Source organism: Aythya marila (genome assembly GCF_965140915.1).
Source record: "Aythya marila genome assembly, contig: HAP1_HAP1_SCAFFOLD_117, whole genome shotgun sequence".
In the NCBI taxonomy this organism is placed as follows: Eukaryota; Metazoa; Chordata; class Aves; order Anseriformes; family Anatidae; genus Aythya; species Aythya marila.
Genome location: NW_028136590.1, coordinates 278 through 18,338, shown reverse-complemented (window position 1 = coordinate 18,338; position 18,061 = coordinate 278). Strand labels below are relative to the sequence as shown.

General features: G+C 61.0%; 1 protein-coding gene across 1 annotated transcript; it reads right to left on the bottom strand.

Moving 5' to 3' along the window:
* Nucleotides 1-1,746: 1,746 nt before the first annotated feature.
* Nucleotides 1,747-16,244, bottom strand: LOC309891729 (serine/threonine-protein kinase WNK3-like; the record flags this gene model as incomplete). Its single annotated transcript, XM_082786061.1, has 18 exons — nucleotides 1,747-1,827; nucleotides 2,064-2,284; nucleotides 4,177-4,277; nucleotides 4,739-4,880; nucleotides 6,145-6,533; nucleotides 6,882-7,109; nucleotides 8,184-8,420; nucleotides 8,522-8,735; nucleotides 9,923-10,039; nucleotides 10,115-11,299; nucleotides 11,975-12,030; nucleotides 12,115-12,307; nucleotides 13,391-13,610; nucleotides 13,694-13,782; nucleotides 13,862-14,019; nucleotides 14,209-14,429; nucleotides 14,518-14,690; nucleotides 15,912-16,244. Coding segments are annotated over 18 exons (4,358 nt in total), but the record flags the coding sequence as incomplete, so codon positions are not given.
* Between the last annotated feature and the right edge of the window lie 1,817 nt (nucleotides 16,245-18,061).

Genomic DNA, 18,061 nt, shown 5'->3' with positions numbered 1-18,061 from the left:
ATTTTGGTGTTGAGTGAGCGGTTTGGTGTTGGAGGGGGGGGGTCACAAGCACCACGATGGCCCCAGGAGTGAATTTTGGGGTGAAATGAGGTGAATTTGGGTGCGAGGGAGTGCTCCAGTGCTCCACAACGGTTTTGGGTTAAAAAAGAGGGATTTTGGGTCAAAAGACGGGCAGGTTTGGAGCCTTCATTGGGGCCGTTTTGGGGTGAAACGAGGCCATTTGGGGGAAAACGGGGGAAGGGGGTGCTACAAAGAGAGGGGGGCACAAAACGGAGAAGGGGCGGTTTTGGGGTGAAAAACGGCGATTTTGGTTGCGGGGTCAGTCGTGCAGTGCCGGGGGGGGCCCCCACCGGGGAGGGGGGGGCAAGGGGGGGGTGCGCGGGGAGGGGGGACCCCCCCGACCCCCCCCCACCCCCCCCGGGGCTTCCTCCGGGAGGCGGGGGGGGGCGGCGGGGGGGGGGCCCCGCTTCGGGGGGGGCCGGAGGGGGGGGCCTGGGGGGGGGGGGAAAGGGTGAGAAAGCCCCCAGACCCCCCAAAACCCCACAAATCCACCCCAAACCCCACAAACCTCCCAAAACCCCAACCCACCCCAAAAGCCCCAAATCCTCCCAAATCCCCTAAATCCCCCAAAACCCACCCCCCCCCAAATCCCCCCCAAACCCCCAAATCACCCCAAAAACCCCAAATATCCCAAATCCCCCAAAACCCCCCCAAACCCCCCAAACCCCCAAATACCCCAAAACCCCCACTCCCCCTAAATCCCCCTTAAACCCCCCAAATCCCCCCAAACCCCCAAACCCCTCAAAACCCCCCAAACCCCCCAAAACCTCAAAACCCCCCAATCCCCCAAACCCCCTAAATCCCCCACTCCCCCCAAATCCCCCAAATCCCCCCCAAAACCCCCAAAAACCCCAACCTCCAAAAATCCCCCCAACCCCCCCAAACCCCCCAAACCCCCCAAATCCCCCAAATCCCCCAAACCCCCCCAAAACCCCTAAACCCCTCACTCCCCCTAAACCCCCCCAAATCCCCCAACCCCCCCCAAACTCCCCAAAAACCCCAAATCCCCCAAAACCCCAAATCCCCCAAAACCCCCCAAACCCCCAAATCCCCCCAAACCCCCCAAACCCCCCCAAATCCCCCAAAACCCCCAAAACCCCTCAAAACCCCCCAAACCCCCAAATCCCCCAAATCCCCCAAACCCCCCAAACCCCCCAAACCCCCTCCAAACCCCTAAAACCCCTAAATCCCCTAAATCCTCCCCAAACCCCAAAACCCCTCTCTCCCTCCAAATCCCCCCCAAAACCCCCCAAACCCCCCCAAATCCCCAACCCCCCCAAACCCCCCAAAACCCCAAAACCCCCCAAATCCCCCCAAACCCCCCAACCCCCCCAAAACCCCCAAACCCCCCAAAACCCCCAAATCCCCCAAAACCCCCAAAACCCCCAAATCCCCCCAAATCCCCCCAAACCCCTAAATCCCCTAAATCCTCCCCAAGCCCCCAAATCCCTCTCTCCCTCCAAATTCCCCCAAACCCCCCCAAACCCCCAAACCCCCCAAATCCCCCCAAAACCCCCAAACCCCCAAACCCCTCAAAACCCCCCAAATCCCCCCAAACCCCCCAAACCCCCCCAATCCCCCAAACCCCCCAAACCCCCCCAAACCCCCAAATCCCCCCAAACTCCCCCAAACCCCCCAAACCCCCCCAAACCCCCCCAAAACCCCATTTCCCCCCCCCTCACCCACCTGCCCTCGCCGCCGGGCCCCTTCCCCTGGCCTTCCCCCTGGCCCTGGCCCTCCTGGGCGAGGGTCCGCAGGGAGGTGGCGCTGGGGGGGGGGGGGTCGGATTTTGGGGGGCCCCCCCCGCGCCAGCCCCCCGGCTCCCCTTGCTCGCAGCCTCCCCTGCAGCTCCCTCAGCTCCCGCTGCTGCCGTGCCCGCAGGGCCGCCGCCTCCTGGATGTGCCTTTAATTATTTTTTAGGGGGGGGGGGGGTCCATAAATATTAATTTTTTTGGGGGGGGGGGGCACCCCCAATTTTGGTGTTTTTCCCCCAAATTTCTTACTTGTCCCGCAGGCGCCGCAGCTCGGCCCGCAGCCCCTCGTCCTCCGAGTCGCCGCCGTCGCTGCTGCTGGAGATGGGGGGCGCGGGGGGGGGCGCGGGGAAATGGGGGGTCCAAGGGGGGGCCGGGGGGGGGTCGCTGTCCGAGCTCGGGGGGAGCGGGGGGGGGGCGATGCTGCCGCTGCCGCCGCCGTCGGGGGCTTCGGTGGGGGTGGAGGGGGAGGCCTGCGGGGAGGGGGGGGGGTGATGGGGGGGGGGATATGGGGGGGTTTGGGGGGGATTTGGGGTCCCAAGGGGGAATTGGGGGGGGGATATGGGGGAGATTGGGGTCCCAAAGGGCACCCAGGGGGGCTATGGGGCAGTTTGGGGGGTCTACGGGGGTATTTTAGGGTCCCAAGAGGCACCTGGGGGGCTATGGGGGCAGTTTGGGGTCTCAAGGGGGCAGTTTGGGGGGTTATGGGGGCAGTTTGGGGGGTCTATGGGGTATTTTGGGGTCCCAAGGGGCACCCGGGGGGGCTATGGGGGCAGTTTGGGGGGGCTGTGGGGGGGACTTGGGGTCCCAAGGGGGAACTGGGGGGGGGCATGGGGTATTTTGGGGTCTCAAGGGGCACCTGGGGGGCTATGGGGCAGTTTGGGGGGGCTATGGGGGCAGTTTGGGGGGTCTATGGGTATTTTGGGGTCCCAAGGGGCACCTGGGGGGCTATGGGGGCACTTGGGGGGGCTGTGGGGGGCACTTGGGTCCCAAGGGGGAATTGGGGGGGGGCTATGGGGGAGATTGGGGTCCCAAAGGGCACCTGGGGGGGTTATGGGGCAGTTTGGGGGGGCTATGGGGCTATTTGGGGCAGTTAGGGGGGCTATGGGAGCGGTTTGGGGGGCTATGGGGGCAGTTTGGGGGTCTATGGGTATTTTGGGGTCCCAAAGTGCACCTGGGGGGGCTATGGGGGCAGTCTGGGGGGCCTATGGGGGCAGTTTGGGGGTCTATGGGGTATTTTGGGGTCCCAAGGGGCACCCAATGGGGCTATGGGGGCAGTTTGGGGTCCCAAGGGGCACCTGGGGGGGCTATGGGGGCAGTATGGGGGTCTATGGGGTATTTTGGGGTCATAAGGGGCACCTGGGGGGGCTATGGGGGCAGTCTGGGGGGCCTATGGGGGCAATTTGGGGGGTCTATGGGGTATTTTGGGGTCTCAAGGGGCAGCTGGGGGCTATGGGGGCAGTTTTGGGGTCTATGGGGGCAGTTTGGGGGGGGCTGTGGGGCATTTTGGGGTCTCAAGGGGCAGCTGGGGGGGCTATGGGGGCAGTTTGGGGGGTCTATGGGGGCAGTTTGGGGGGTCTATGGGGTATTTTGGGGTCCCAAGGGGCACCTGGGGGGGCTATGGGGGCAGTTTGGGGGTCTATGGGGTATTTTGGGGTCTCAAGGGGCAGCTGGGGGGCTATGGGGCCGTTTTGGGGTCTATGGGGGCAGTTTGGGGGTCTATGGGGTATTTTGGGGTCTGAAGGGGCACCTGGGGGGCTATGGGGGCAGTTAGGGGGGCTATGGGGCAGTTTGGGGGCTCCATGGGGCTCTTGGGGCCTTATGGGGCACTTGGGGGTCCCTATGGAGCGATCTGTGGTCCTTCGGGGGCAATTTGGGGTCCTTGGGGGTGATTTTGGGATCCCTGGGGGCAAATTTGGGGTCCCTGGGGGCAATTTTGGGGTCCCCGGGGTGATTTTGGGGTCCCTGGGGGTGATTTGGGGTCCTGGGAGCTGATTTTGGGGTCCTGGGGGTGATTTTTGGGTCCCTGGGGCAAATTTGGGGTCCCTGGGGGTGATTTTTGGGTGCATGGGGGCAATTTGGGGGTCCCTGGGAGTGATTATGGGGTCCCTGGGGGCAATTTTGGGGTCCTGGGGGCAGGTTTTGGGATCCTGGGGGCTGATTTTGGGGTCCTTGGGTGTGATTTAGGGTCCTGGGGGCTGATTTTGGGGTCCCTGGGGGTGATTTTGGGGTCTTGGGGGCTGATTTTGGGGTCCCTGGGGGCGATTTTGGGGTCCTTGGGGGTGATTTGGGGTCCCTGGGGGTGATTTTGGGGTCCCTGGGGGCGATTTTGGGGCTCCCCACCCCGTCCCCCCCCCTTACCCACCTGCAGTCGCCCCCGCCGGCCGCCCCCCATCTCGGCTCCCCCCGGGGGGGGGTCCCCATCCGCTCCGCAGGGGGGGTCCCCAAAATTCTCCTCCGCCTCCCCTGCCCGAAAAAGACCCAAAAGTTGGGGGGGGGGACGGGGGTAGGGGGATGAATTTGGGCCCCCCCCACCCCAAATACCAAAATAATGGGGTTGGGGGGGGGAAATTGGGGGAGGGGGGGATTTTGGGGGGGAAATTGGGAGATTTTTTGGTGGGGGCAAATTTGGGGGGGGGTTAAATTTAGGAAGGGGGGGATTTGGGGGGGGAAATTGGGGGATTTTTCGGTGGGGGTAAATTTGGGGGGGGGTAAAATTTGGGAAGGGGGTAAATTTGGGGAGGGGGGATTTTGGGGGGGAAAATGGGGAATTTTTTTGGGGGGGGTAAATTTTGGGGGGGTAAAATTTAGGAAAGGGGGGATTTGGGGGGGGAAATTGGGGGATTTTTTGGTGGGGGTAAATTTGGGGAGGGATAAAATTTGAGGAGGGGGATTTTTTTATTTTTTTTTTTGGGGGGGGGGGGTACCTGGTCGGGGTCGCCCCCCCCCGAGGGCGGCGGCGCGGCGGGCCCAATTTTTTAATTTTCGGCTCCAGGTTTTCTTGCTAACGGGGTTTTTCAGGCGGGGGCAGTGGAAACGGATCCCGAAATATCCTCCGGGGGGGGCGTCCTGAGGGAATTGGGGATTTGGGGAGGGGGCAAGGTGAGGTGACCCCCCCATAGGCCCCCCAAGTACCAATTGGGACCCAAAAATACCCCATAGAGCCCCCAAACTGCCCCCATAGCCCCCCCAGGTGCCCCTTGGGACCCCAAATTGCCCCCATAGACCCCCCAGTTCCCCCTTGGAACCCCTAAACAGCCCCATAGCCCCCCAAACTGCCCCCATAGCCCCCCCAGCTGCCCCTTGGGACCCCAAAATACCACATAGACCCCCCCAAACTGCCCCCATAGACCCCCCAGTTCCCCCTTGGGACCCCAAAATACCACATAGACCCCCCAAACTGCCCCCATAGCCCCCCCAAGTGCCCCTTAGGACCCCAAACTGCCCCCATAGACCCCCCAAACTGCCCCCATAGCCCCCCCAAGTGCCCCTTAGGACCCCAAACTGCCCCCATAGACCCCCCCAAACTGCCCCCATAGCCCCCCCAGTTCCCCCTTGGGACCCCAAAATACCCCATAACCCCCCCCAAACTGCCCCCATAGCCCCCCCAGCTGCCCCTTAGGACCCCAAAATACCCCATAGAGCCCCCAAACTGCCCCCATAGACCCCAAATTGCCCCCTTGGGACCCCAAACTGCCCCCATAGACCCCAAAACTGCCCCATAGCCCACCCTGGGTGCCCCTTGGGACCCCAAACTGCCCCCATAGATCCTCCCAAACTGCCCCCATAGCACCCCCAAGTGCCCCTTAGGACCCCAAACTGCCCCCATAGACCCCCAAACTGCCCCCATAGACCCCAAAACTGACCCCATAGACCCCCAAACTGCCCCCATATCCACCCCAGGTACCCCTTGGAAACCCTAAACAGCCCCATAGCCCCCCAAACTGCCCCCACAGACCCCCGAAGTGCCCCTTGGGACCCCAAACTGCCCCCAAAGACCCCCAAACTGCCCCCATAGCCCCCCCAGATGCCCCTTGGGACCCCAAACTGCCCCCATAGACTCCAAAATTGCCCCACAGCGCCCCCAAGTGCCCCTTGGGACCCCAAAATACCCCACAGCCCCCCCAAACTGCCCCCTTGGGACCCCAAACTGCCCCCATAGCCCCCCCAGGTGCCCCTTAGGACCCCAAAATACCCCATAACCCCCCGCAAACTACCCCCATAGCCCCCCCAGCTGCCCCTTAGGACCCCTAATCACCTTTGGGACCCCAAACTCCCCCATAACCCCCCCCCAACAACCCCATATCCCCCCCCCCCCAGGGTCCCGACTCACTTTGGGGTCCGGGGACGGTGGCCGGAGGCTGGGGGCGTCGCGGTGACCCTCGGGGTAGAGCAGGGTGCGGAGCTGCTGGTCCAGGGTGAGGATGGCCGGGGGGGGCGCGGGGGGGACATCGGGGGTTTGGGGACCCCCCACGGCCTGCTCGGGGCCCTTGGGATCCTCCGGGGCTTGGGGACCCAGCTCAGAGGGGCCCTTGGGTGCGGCGCGGTCCCAAGAGGTGGCGGGGGGCGTCCCTGCGTCTTGGGGGACGCTCAGCTTTTGGGGGGTGGAGGGGATTGGCCCCAAAATGTGGGGGACACCCAGATCTTGGGGGTCGGGGACGGTCGTCTCCGCACCCTTGGGTGCTTCCAGGTCCCAAGTGTTGGGGACGAGTGTCCCCAAGCCTTGGGGGACACCCAACTCTTGGGGTCCGTTGACGATTGTCCCCAATCCTTGGGGGACACCCAACTCTTGGGGTCCACCAATGACTGTCCCCAATCCCTGGGGGACACCCAACTCTTGGGGTCCTCCCATGACTGTCCCCAAGCCTTGGGGGACACCCAACTCTTGGGGTCCACCAATGACTGTCCCCAATCCCTGGGGGACACCCAACTCTTGGGGTCCTCCGATGACTGTCCCCAAGCCTTGGGGGACACCCAACTCTTGGGGTCCAGTGACAATTGTCCCCAATCCTTGGGGGACACCCAACTCTTGGGGTCCTCCCATGACTGTCCCCAATCCTTGGGGGACACCCAACTCTTGGGGTTTGGGGACAATCATCTCCAGCCCCTTGGGCGCATCCAGCTCTTGGGGTTTGGTGACGATCGTCTCGGCACCCTTGGGTGCCTCCAGGTCCCACGCGTTGGTGGCAGTTGTCCCCGGTCCTTGAGGGACACCCAACTCTTGGGCGTGGGTGGCGGTCACCTCCTGTCCCTTGGGTGCCTCCTGGTCCCAAGAACTGGTGACAATCGTCCCCGGTCCTTGGGGGGCACCCAAGTCATCGCCGTGGGCTTTGGGGACGATTGTCTCCGGTCCCTTGGGTGCATCCTGCTCCCAAGCTCCAGGGGCGATTGTCCCCAAGCCCTGGGGGACACCCAACTCTTGGGGTCCACCAATTATTGTCCCCAATCCTTGGGGGACACCCAACTCTTGGGGTCCAGTGGCGATTGTCCCCAATCCTTGGGGGACACCCAGATCTTGGGGTTCGGGGACAATCCCCTCCGGTCCCTTGGGTGCGTCCAGGTCCCAAGGGTGGGTGGCCGTCGTCACCAGGCCTTGGGGGACAGCTGGTTCTTGGGGTGCGGTGACAACCGGCTCCGGCTCCTGGGGTCTCGTGATGATTGTCCCCAACCCTTGGGGGACGTCCAGGTCTTGGTGCCCCGTGACCGTCATCTCCGGTCCCTTGGGTGCGTCCAACTCTTGGGGTCCGGTGGAGATTGTCCCCAATCCTTGAGGGACACCCAACTCTTGGGGTCCTCCGATGACTGTCCCCAATCCTTGAGGGACACCCAACTCTTGGGGTCCGGTGACAATTGTCCCCAATCCTTGAGGGACACCCAACTCTTGGGGTCCGGTGACAATTGCCCCCAATCCTTGAGAGACACCCAACTCTTGGGGTCCGGTGACAATTGTCCCCAATCCTTGAGGGACACCCAACTCTTGGGGTCCTCCAATGACTGTCCCCAATCCTTGGGGGACACCCAACTCTTGGGGTCCGGTGACAATTGTCCCCAAGCCTTGGGGGACACCCAACTCTTGGGGTCCACCAATGATTGTCCCCAAGCCTTGAGGGACACTCAACTCTTGGGGTCCTCCGATGACTGTCCCCAATCCTTGAGGGACACCCAACTCTTGGGGTCCGGTGGCAATTGTCCCCAAGCCTTGAGGGACACCCAACTCTTGGGGTCCTCCGACGATTGTCCCCAATCCTTGAGGGACACCCAACTCTTGGGGTCCACCGATGACTGTCCCCAATCCTTGAGGGACACCCAACTCTTGGGGTCCGGTGGCAATTGTCCCCAAGCCTTGGGGGACACCCAACTCTTGGGGTCCACCAATGACTGTCCCCAATCCTTGGGGGACACCCAACTCTTGGGGACCTCCGATGACTGTCCCCAATCCTTGGGGGACACCCAACTCTTGGGGTCCTCCAATGACTGTCCCCAATCCTTGGGGGACACCCAACTCTTGGGGCCCGGCGACACCCGTTGGCGCACCCTGCTCCACGGCCGCATCCTGCTCGGCGCGGGACGTCCCCATCGCCCTCCGTCCATGCGGTGGCCCCCCAGGACCTAGATGGGGACACCCCCACGAGAAAGGGGACACCCAACGGGGGTCACCCACCGCCGTCCCCGACGCGTCGCCCCCCTCCCACCACCCCGTCGTGACTCACCGTGGACCTCCCGGTTGCGGATGGTCTGGTTGATGCAGAACCTCCACCGCCCGATGGGGGACGAGTGGGGGACGCTTTCGCCCTGGGGGGGCCCGTGGGGCACTTGGGGGTCCGAGGCGGGGGGGCGGAGGAGCCCCTGAGCCTGGACCACGATGGCCTTCAGCTCCTCCACGAATTTCTCCCGCTCGGCCTCCAGCACGAAGTTGTCCTCGACCTGGGGGGGGGGAGGACGCAAAGGATTTGGGGGGGGGCGTTTTTATTTTTTTTGGGGTGTTTTACGAGGTTTTGAGGGGGTTCGGGGAGGTTTTGAGGGGGTTCGGGGAGGCTTTGAAGGGGTTTGGGGTGGGTTGGGGGAGGTTTGGAGGGGGTTTGGAGGGGGTTTGGGGAGGCTTTGGGGAGGATTTGGGAGGTTTTGAAGGGTTTAGGGGAGGTTTTGAGGGATTTGGGGAGGTTTTGAGGGGTTTGGGGAGGCTTTGAGGGAGTTTGGGGAGGATTTGGGAGGTTTTGAAGGGTTTAGGGGAGGTTTTGAGGGATTTGGGGAGGTTTTGAGGGGGTTTGGGGAGGCTTTGAGGAGGATTTGGGAGGTTTTGAAGGGTTTAGGGGAGGTTTTGAGGGATTTGGGGAGAATTTGAGGGGGTTTGGGGAGGTTTGGAAGAGCTTTTGAAGGATTTGGGGAGGCTTTGAAGGGGTTTGGGGTGGTTTGGAGGAGGTTTGGAGGAGACTCTGAGGTTTGGGTTGTTTTAGGGGAGGTTTGGAGAAGTTTGGGGAGGTTTTGAGGGATTTTGGAGAAGTTTTGACGGGGATTGGGGAGGCTTTGAGGGAGTTTGGGGAGGATTTGGGAGGTTTTGAAGGGTTTTGGGAGGTTTTGATAGGTTTGGGGGAGGTTTTGATGAGTTTGGGGAGGGTTTGAGGGATTTGAGTAGGTTTTGAGAAATTTTGGAAGGTTTTGAGGGTTTTGGGGGAGTTTCTGAAGGGTTTGGGGGAGGTTTTGAGGAATTTTGGGAGGTTTTGAGTGGTTTTGGGGAAGTTTTGAGAGGTTTTGGAGAGGTCTGGAGGGGTTTGAAAGAGGTTTTCAGGGATTTGGAAGACATTTTAAGGGATTTGGGGGAGGTTTTGAGGAATTTGAGGTGGCTTTGAGGTGTTTGGGGGAGTTTCTGAAGGGTTTGGGGGAGTTTTTGAGGGATTTGAGAAGGTTTTGAGGAATTTTGGGAGGTTTTGGGTGGTTTTGGGGAAGTTTTGAGCGGTTTTGGAGAGGTCTGGAGAGATTTGGAAGACGTTTTGATGCTTTTGGGGAAGCTTTGAGGGGTTTGGGGGTTAGGTGGAGTTTTGGGGGTTAGGTGAGATTTTGGGGTGATTCTTAAGGGAAAGTCAAAGGATTTTTTGGGGTCCTGGGGGGGTCACCATGTAGTCGGCGATGTCCTCGGGGGCGTCCCCGTCGGCGTCGAACTTGAAGGTCACCATCTTGCTGTCGTGCGTCTCCAGCTGGCACTCCACCGTGTTGTCCCCCGGGGACGAGACCTGGGGCGGGGGCACGGTTTTTTAGGGGTGTCCCCGTGTCCCCCCCCCGGCCCCGTCCCGTGTCCCCGGACCGACCTGCAGGACGGTGAGCTGGAAGCGGGCGCCCTTGTCCGGCCGCGGGCAGGAGGCTCGGCGCTGCCGGCTGCGGTCGGGTTTGGTGGCGGTGGGGTCGGGGACAGCGGGGACGTCCCGTGGGGTGGCCTCTGCTGGTGGCATCGCTGGGGCTGGTGGCATTGCTGGGGTTGGTGGCATCGCTGGGGCTGGTGGCATCGCTGGGGTTGGTGGCATTGCTGGGGTTGGTGGCATCCCTTGACCTGGTGGCATCTCAGGAGCCAAGTGAATCCCTGGAGCTGGTGGCATCCCTGGGGCTGGTGACATCCCCGGAGCTGGTGACATCCCTGGAGCTGGTGACATCCCTTGACCCGGTGGCATCCCCGGAGCTGGTGACATCCCTGGAGCTGGTGGCATCCCTTGACCCGATGGCATCCCTTGACCTGGTGGCATCTCAGGAGCTGGTAGCATCCCCGGGGCTGGTGACAACCCTGGGGCTGGTGGCATCCCTTGACCTGGTGGCATTCCTGGAGCTGATGGCATCCCTGGGGCTGGTGGCAACCCTGGGGCTGGTGGCATCCCTTGACCTGGTGGCATCCCTTGACCCGGTGGCATCCCCGGGGCTGGTGACATCCCTGGAGCTGGTGGCATCCCCTGACCCGGTGGCATCCCTGTGACCGGTGGCATCTCAGGAGCCATCTGAATCCCTGAAGCTGGTGGCATCCCTTGACCTGGTGGCATCCCCGGGGCTGGTGGCATCACCAGAGCTTGTGGCATCCCTGTGGCCATCTGTGGCTGCATGCCAGGGACCAGCTGAGATGACAGCTCGGGAGCTGGTGGCATCCCTGGGACCGGTGGCATCCCTTGGATCAATGGCATCCCTGGGGCTGGTGGCATCCCTTGACCCGGTGGCATCCCTGGGGCCGGTGACATCCCTGGAGCTGGTGGCATCACCAGAGCTTGTGGCATCCCTGGAGCCGGCGGCATCCCCATCACCGTCCCCGGTGCACCGGGAGCCGTCTGGACCCTCGCTGCCCCTGCCACCGGTGTCACCGCTTGGCCAGCGTCCCCCCTGACACTGGTGACGGGGCCACCAGCCCGGCTCTGCCCATCCACGGTGGTGGCCTCCAGCTGGGACGAGGCCGGTGGCACGGGTGGTGGTGGCACCGCGGGGACGTCCGGCACCATCCCCTCCGTGCCAAAGGGGACCTGTGGGACAAGTGGCAGTGGTGGCTTCAAGGGGACAAGGTTGGGTCAAGGGGACGAGGTTGGGTCACGGGGACACAGTTGGGGACAAGGTTGGGTCAAGGAGATGAGGTTGGGTCAAGGGGACGAGGTTGGGTCAAGGGGAAAAGGTTGGGGACAAGGTTGGGTCAAGGGGATGAGATTGGGTCAAGGGGACAAGGATGGGTCAAGGGGACACAGTTGGGGACAAGGTTGGGTCAAGGAGATGAGGTTGGGTCACGGGGATGAGGTTGGGTCAAGGGGAAGAGGTTGGGTCAAGGGGACAAGGATGGGTCAAGGGGACAAGGATGGGTCAAGGGGACACGATTGGGTCAAGGGGACATGGTTGGGTCAAGGGGATGAGGTTGGGTCAAGGGGACGAGGTTGGGTCAAGGGGACACGGTTGGGTCAAGGGGACACGGTTGGGTCAAGGAGATGAGGTTGGGTCAAGGGGACAAGGTTGGGTCAAGGTGACACGGTTGGGGACAAGGATGGGTCAAGGCGACACGATTGGGTCAAGGGGACAAGGTTGGTTCAAGGGGACACGGTTGGGTCAAGGGGACGAGGTTGGGGACAAGGGGACGAGGTTGGGTCAAGGGGACACAGTTGGGTCAAGGGGACGAGGTTGGGGGACCGTGGGTGTCCTCGGGAGCCACCTACCCCCTGGTAGCACCCGGTGGCCTCCGATCCAGCGCTGTTCTCCAGGAGGACCTCAGCTGTTGACCACACAACGTTGGGCAAATTTTGGGGTCCACCACGATGGGGACAGAGTTGGGGACAATTCTGGGGGGGTCTCTCACCGGTGGCGGGGGTCTGCTGCCGCAGGAGCTGCTGCCGGACGTGCTGGTCCACCTCGGTGTCCTCATTTTCGGGGATGGCCCCCCGGCCCTCCGCCTGCTTCCTCTCCCTCATCTTCCTCACCAGCGCCAGGCGGTCCCGGATGGATTTGGCCACGGCTTTGGAGTCGCTCTCGTGGAAGAAGCCGGATTTCACCTGATGGGGGAGAGCAAGGGGAGGCCGTGGGGAGCGGAGCATGGTGGGCTTGGAGGATGGTTGGCTCCTGGGGGGGTTCTACGCAAGTTTGAGGGGGCAACCGTTGGGTTCATTGATGATCTTGGGGGTTCATTGACTTTTGGGGGGTTCGGGATGAGTTAGAGGGGTCAATCTTGGAGGCTCATTGACTTTTGGAGGGTTTGGGATGAGTTAGAGGGGTCAATCTTGGAGGTTCATTGACTTTTGGGGGGTTTGAAATTAGTTAGATGGGTCAATTTTGGAGGCTCATTGACTTTTGGGGGGGTTGGGATGAGTTGGAGGGGTCAATCTTGGAGGTTCATTGACTTTTGGGGGGGTTGGGATGAGTTGGAGGGGTCAATCTTGGAGGTTCATTGACTTTTGGGGGGTTTGGGATGAGTTAGAGGGGTCAATTTTGGATGTTCATTGACTTTTTGGGGGGCAGAATGACTTAGATGAGTCAACCACAAGGTTCATTGATGATCTTGGAGGTTTATTGACTTTTAGGGGGTTTGGGATGAGTTAGAGGGGTCAATCTTGGAGGTTCATTGACTTTTGGGGGGTTCAAGATGAGTTAGAGGGGTCAATCTTGGAGGTTCATTGACTTTTGGGGGGTTTGGGATGAGTTGGAGGGGTCAATCTTGGAGGTTCGTTGACTTTTGAGGGTTTTGGGATGAGTTGGAGGGGTCAACCGTTGGGTTCACAAGCCAATTGGGAGGATCGTTGATTTTTGGGGAGGGGTTAAGTTGAGTTTCAGGGACCAACCGTAGGGTTCAGAGTCAATTTGGACCTTCAACGACTTTGTGAAGACCTCAGTAACGAATTTGAGGCCAACCATGGTGAATTTGGAGGTTCACTGACTTTGTGGGGGTTCAAGACGAGTTAGAGGGGTCAACCATAGGGCTCATGAGTGAACTGGGAGGATCCTTGACTTGAGTTTGAGGAGCCAACCATCATGTTCGCTGTGAACCTGGAGGTTCATTGAGTTTTTGGGGTGCTTCAAGAGCCAACCTCAGAGGAGCTTCAGCCTCACAACCTCCCCCCCCCGCGCCCCGTGCCACTCACCATCTCGTAGGCCACCTCCTCGGGGACATCGGACTCCAGGTCGAAGCTAAACTCGATGGCCTCGTTGTCCTTGTGCTTCCCCTTCAGCTTTTTGGGGTCCTCCACCCAGAGACGGAGCGCCAGGGAGGAGTCCAAGCCCCCGTCCTCCTCCGCCAGCTCCACCCGCAGCCCCGTGTCCTCCGCGAAGAACGCGTGGTTCAGCAGGTCCCGGATGGAGAGCCTGCGAGCGGGGACACGGGGTGGGACACGGGGTGGGACACGGACACGGGGCGGGGGTCCCCGTAGGCTCCCCGATTCTCCCACCTCTCCGCCTTGTTCTGCCGGATGCAGCCCTCGATGATCTCCTTCACGTCCGGGTCCGTCACCTTGTTGAAACTCGCTGGCTTGATGCCCTACGAGCGGAGGAACCCCCGGGTGATGCCACCACCACCACCACCACGCCGGGGCAAGGCACGGGGGACGGGCACCCACGCTGGTGACTTTGCGGTAGATCTGGGCGGCGTTTTGGCACTCGGAGTAGGGGTACTCGGAGGTGCCCATCTCCAGCATGCACATCCCGAAGGCGTAGACGTCCACCGACTCGTCGTAGCGCTCCTCGTACATCTCCGGCGCCATGAACTCCGGCGTCCCTGGTTGGGGGGGAAGAGCCAAGGGGCCACCGTCAAGCGTTGGCCAACGTTGAGCGTTGAGCGTTGAGCGTTGAGCGTTGAGCGTTGGCTCGTTGAGTGTTGAGCGTTGGCCCATTGAGCGTTGGCTCGTTGAGCGTTGAGCGTTGGCCCGTTGAGCGTTGGCCAACGGGCGGGCACGGCGCGGCTTACCGATGACGCTCTTGGCGAAGGAGGTGCGCATGAGGGTGGCCAAGCCCAGGTCGCCGATCTTGACGGAGCCCGTGGGGCCGGTGATGAAGATGTTGTCGCACTTGAGGTCGCGGTGGATGATGGGGGGCGTGCGGGTGTGGAGGAAGTGGAGACCCTTCAAGATCTGCCGGCACCAGCTCCGCAGCACCTTGGGCTTCATCACCTTGAACCTCTTCAGGTACCTGCGGGCGGGTCGGGGGGCGCCTCGTCCCGCGGCGTGCCACCACCCCAAAATGTTTTTCCACCCCCCCCTCTCCCCAAACGACTCACGTCTTGAGGGTGCCCGACGTCATCAGCTCGGTGACGAGGACGATGCATTTCTTGCCCTTGAGCGTGGACTCCCACGAGTCGTAGAAGCGGACGATGTTGGGGTGCTGCAGCCCCTTCAGCATCTCCGCCTCCTCCTTGAACCTCTGCTGCTCCGCCTTGGTCAGCTTGCGGTCCTGGGGAGGGGGCGAAATGGGGGGTTATGCGGCAGAAATAGGGGCTCGCCATCGGTTTGGGGAGAAGGATGATGAATTTGAGGCTTTCGCGGGTTGATTTTGTAAGGCGGTTGAGGAACGCAACAGGGACAACGAGTTAAAGAGCATAAATAATGAATTTAGTGGGTAAATGGGCAAAGTGGGGCTTTGACGACAGATTTTGGGGGTTGTTGGAAGGGCACCTTGTGAATCGGGGTGTCAGCAGTGAGGTTGAAGAAACGAAATGATGGATAAAAAAATGGAAAAAATGGAAAAAAAAATGGGTAAACTGCGAAGTTTGAGGGCTTCGATGAAAGGATCGATGAGTTTTTAGGGCGTAATTACAAGGCCGATTGGCGAACTCGGAGGATCGTTGACTTTGGGAGGGGTCAAGATGAGGTGGAGGGGCCAACTGTAGGGTTCATGGTCAATTTGGAGATTTTGGGGGAGATTTAAGATGAGTTTGAGGGGCCAACTGTAGCGTTCGTGGTCAGTTTGGAGAATCCTTGATTTTGGGGGAGATTTAAGATGAATTTGAAGGGCCAACTGTAGGGTTCATTGTTGAGTTTGAAGAATCGTTGATTTTGGGGCTGTTCAAGATGAGTTTGAGGGGCCAACTGTAGGGTTCATTGTTGGGTTTGGAGAATCCTTGATTTTGGGGAAGATTTAAGATGAATTTGAAGGGCCAATTGTAGGGTTCATGGTCAATTGGGAGAATCGTTGATTTTGGGGAGATTTAAGATGAATTTGAGGGGCCAACTGTAGAGTTCATTGTTGGGTTTGGAGAATTGTTGATTTTGGGGCTGTTCAAGATGAGTTTGAGGGGCCAACCGTAGGGTTCATGGCCAATTTTGGAGAATCCTTGATTTTGTGGAGAATTTTAGATGAGTTTGAAGGGCCCACTGTAGGGTTCATTGTTGAGTTTGGAGAATCGTTGATTTTGGGGAAGATTTAAGACGAATTTGAGGGGCCAACTGTAGGGTTCATGGCCAATTTTGGAGGATCCTGGACTTCAGGAGGGGGAGTCAAGACAAATTTGAGGACCCAAACGTTGGCCTCACGGGGAAGTCGGAACAGTTTCGCTGACAAATCCACCAAACCAGTGGGCGCGCCGTTCACCGCGCGACGCCGTAACGAAGAACCGAAGACGTCGGCGCCGCCGCGCACCCAACCGTGCCCCCCCCCCGCCCCGCGGGGCCTCACCTGGAGCTCGCACCAAGCCACCTCCACCCAGGTGTCGGTGTCGAAACCCTTGAAAACCGTCTTGAAAGCCCCCCGGCCCAGCTCGATGTCGAATTTGAGGAAGCGGCCGCCGGGCGAGGTGGCCACGGCCTTCATCTCGGCCTCTTCCTCGATCTCCTGCTTGGCCTTCTCCCGGGGGGGGTCGGCCGGGGGGGCCCGCTCGTCCTCCACCATCTCCACGCTCTTGCGGATGAAGCGGGTCTTCTCCGGGGCGTTGGGGGGCTCTTCCAGGGGGGTCCCGTGGGGTTTTTCGGGGTCCCCGGTGCTGCCGGGGTCCCCCGAGTCGGTGGCCATGGTGGCCCCGAGGCGGTGCCTACGCCGCGGCGGGGACGGCGATGAGTTGAGGTGTTGCCCCCCCCAGTCCGAAATGTGATGCTTGGGTGCCCCCCCAAAATGGAGGGGTGTCCCCAAAGGGGACGGCGATGAGTTGAGGTGTTGCCCCCCCCCCCCAAAAAAAAAATAAAAGGGGTGTCCCCAAGGGGTGACAATGATGAACCGAGGTGTCCCCAGCGGTGACGGTGATTTCCAGGGGTGTCCCCCCCCCCCCAAAAAAAAAAGAAGGATGTCCCCAGTAGTGCCCATGAGGAGTTGATGTGTGTTGTGTCCCCCCCCCCCCTAAAAAAAAAAAAGGAGAAATGTCCCCAGGGGTAACAATGAGGAGTTGGGGTGTCCCCCCCCCTTCAAAAGGATGTCCCCAAGGGTGACAAAATGATTTGGGATGCCCCCCCCCCCCCAAAAAAAAATAAAAGAGGGATGCCCCCGAGGATGATAATGATGAGTTGGGATGTCACCCCCCCCCCAAAAAAAATGTCCCCAAGGGTGACAATGATGACCAAGAATGCCCCCCCCCCCAAAAGGATGTCCCCAAGGGTGACAACTATGACCAGGGATGTCCCCCCCCCCCCAAAAAAAAAGGATGTCCCCAAGGGTGACAATGACCAGGGATGCCCCCCCCTCAAAGAAAGATGCCCCCAAGGGTGACAATGATGACCAGGGAGGCCCCCCCCCCCCAAAAAAAAAGAAGGATGTAGACAAAGGTGGCAATGATAATTTATAATTTCCCCCCCCCCAAAGAAAGCTGTCCCCAAGGATGACAATGACAACCAGGACCCCCCCCCAAAAAAGGATTTCCCCGAGGGTGGCAATGATGATGAAGGATGCCCCCCCCCAAAAAAAAAGAAGGGTGTCCCCAAGGGTGACAATGACAAATTGGGACACCCCCCCCCCCAAAAAAAAAGAAGGGTGTCCCCAAAGATGACAATGATGAATTGGGACCCCCCCCCCCCGAAATTAATGCCCCCAAGAGTGACAATGATGATGAATGCCCCCCCCCCCAAAATAAAACGATGTCCCCAAGGGTGACAATGACAAATTGGGATGCTCCCCCCCCCCCCCAGCGGTGACAATGACGCCCAGGCCCCCCCCCCCCCGGGGGGGGGGGGGGTCGTGCCGGGGGGGTCACCTGGCGTCGCGGCGTCCAGCGGTGCCCTGCCGGGGGGGGGGGGATTAATTAGGGTGACTTAACGAGGGTTAATTAGGGTGAAGGTGGGGGGGGCGAGGCCTGCTGTGTCCCCCCCCCCCAAAATAAAGGCTCCCTGCAGCCCAGGGTGGGGGTGGGTGCGTACCCCCCCCCCTCCGTCCCCCCCCCCCCCCCCGGCTGCTCGCTTCCTGCCGGGGGAACGCTTCCGGGGCATGGGGAGGGGAAAGGGGGGAGCCCCCCCCCCCACGATCTATAGGGGATGCTACAGGGACCCCCCCCACAGCCTCCCCTATAGCCCCTGCACACCCCCACAGCCCCCCGTTGCCCCCCCATAGACCCCTATAGCCCCCCCCATAGACCCTATAGCCCCCCCATAGACCCCGTGCGTGTCCCCCCCCCCCCCCAGCCCCCTATAGACACCCTATGGACACTCGGCGTCCCCACAGACCCCTATAGCCCCCCCCCATATACCCTATAGCCCCCCCCATAGACCCTATAGCCCCCCCCCAGACCCCGTGTCCCCCCCCCCCCCCCAGCCCCTATAGACCCCCTATGGACACTCGGTGTCCCCATAGACCCCTATAGCCCCCCCACAGCCCCCTATAGACACTCGGCATCCCCATAGACCCCT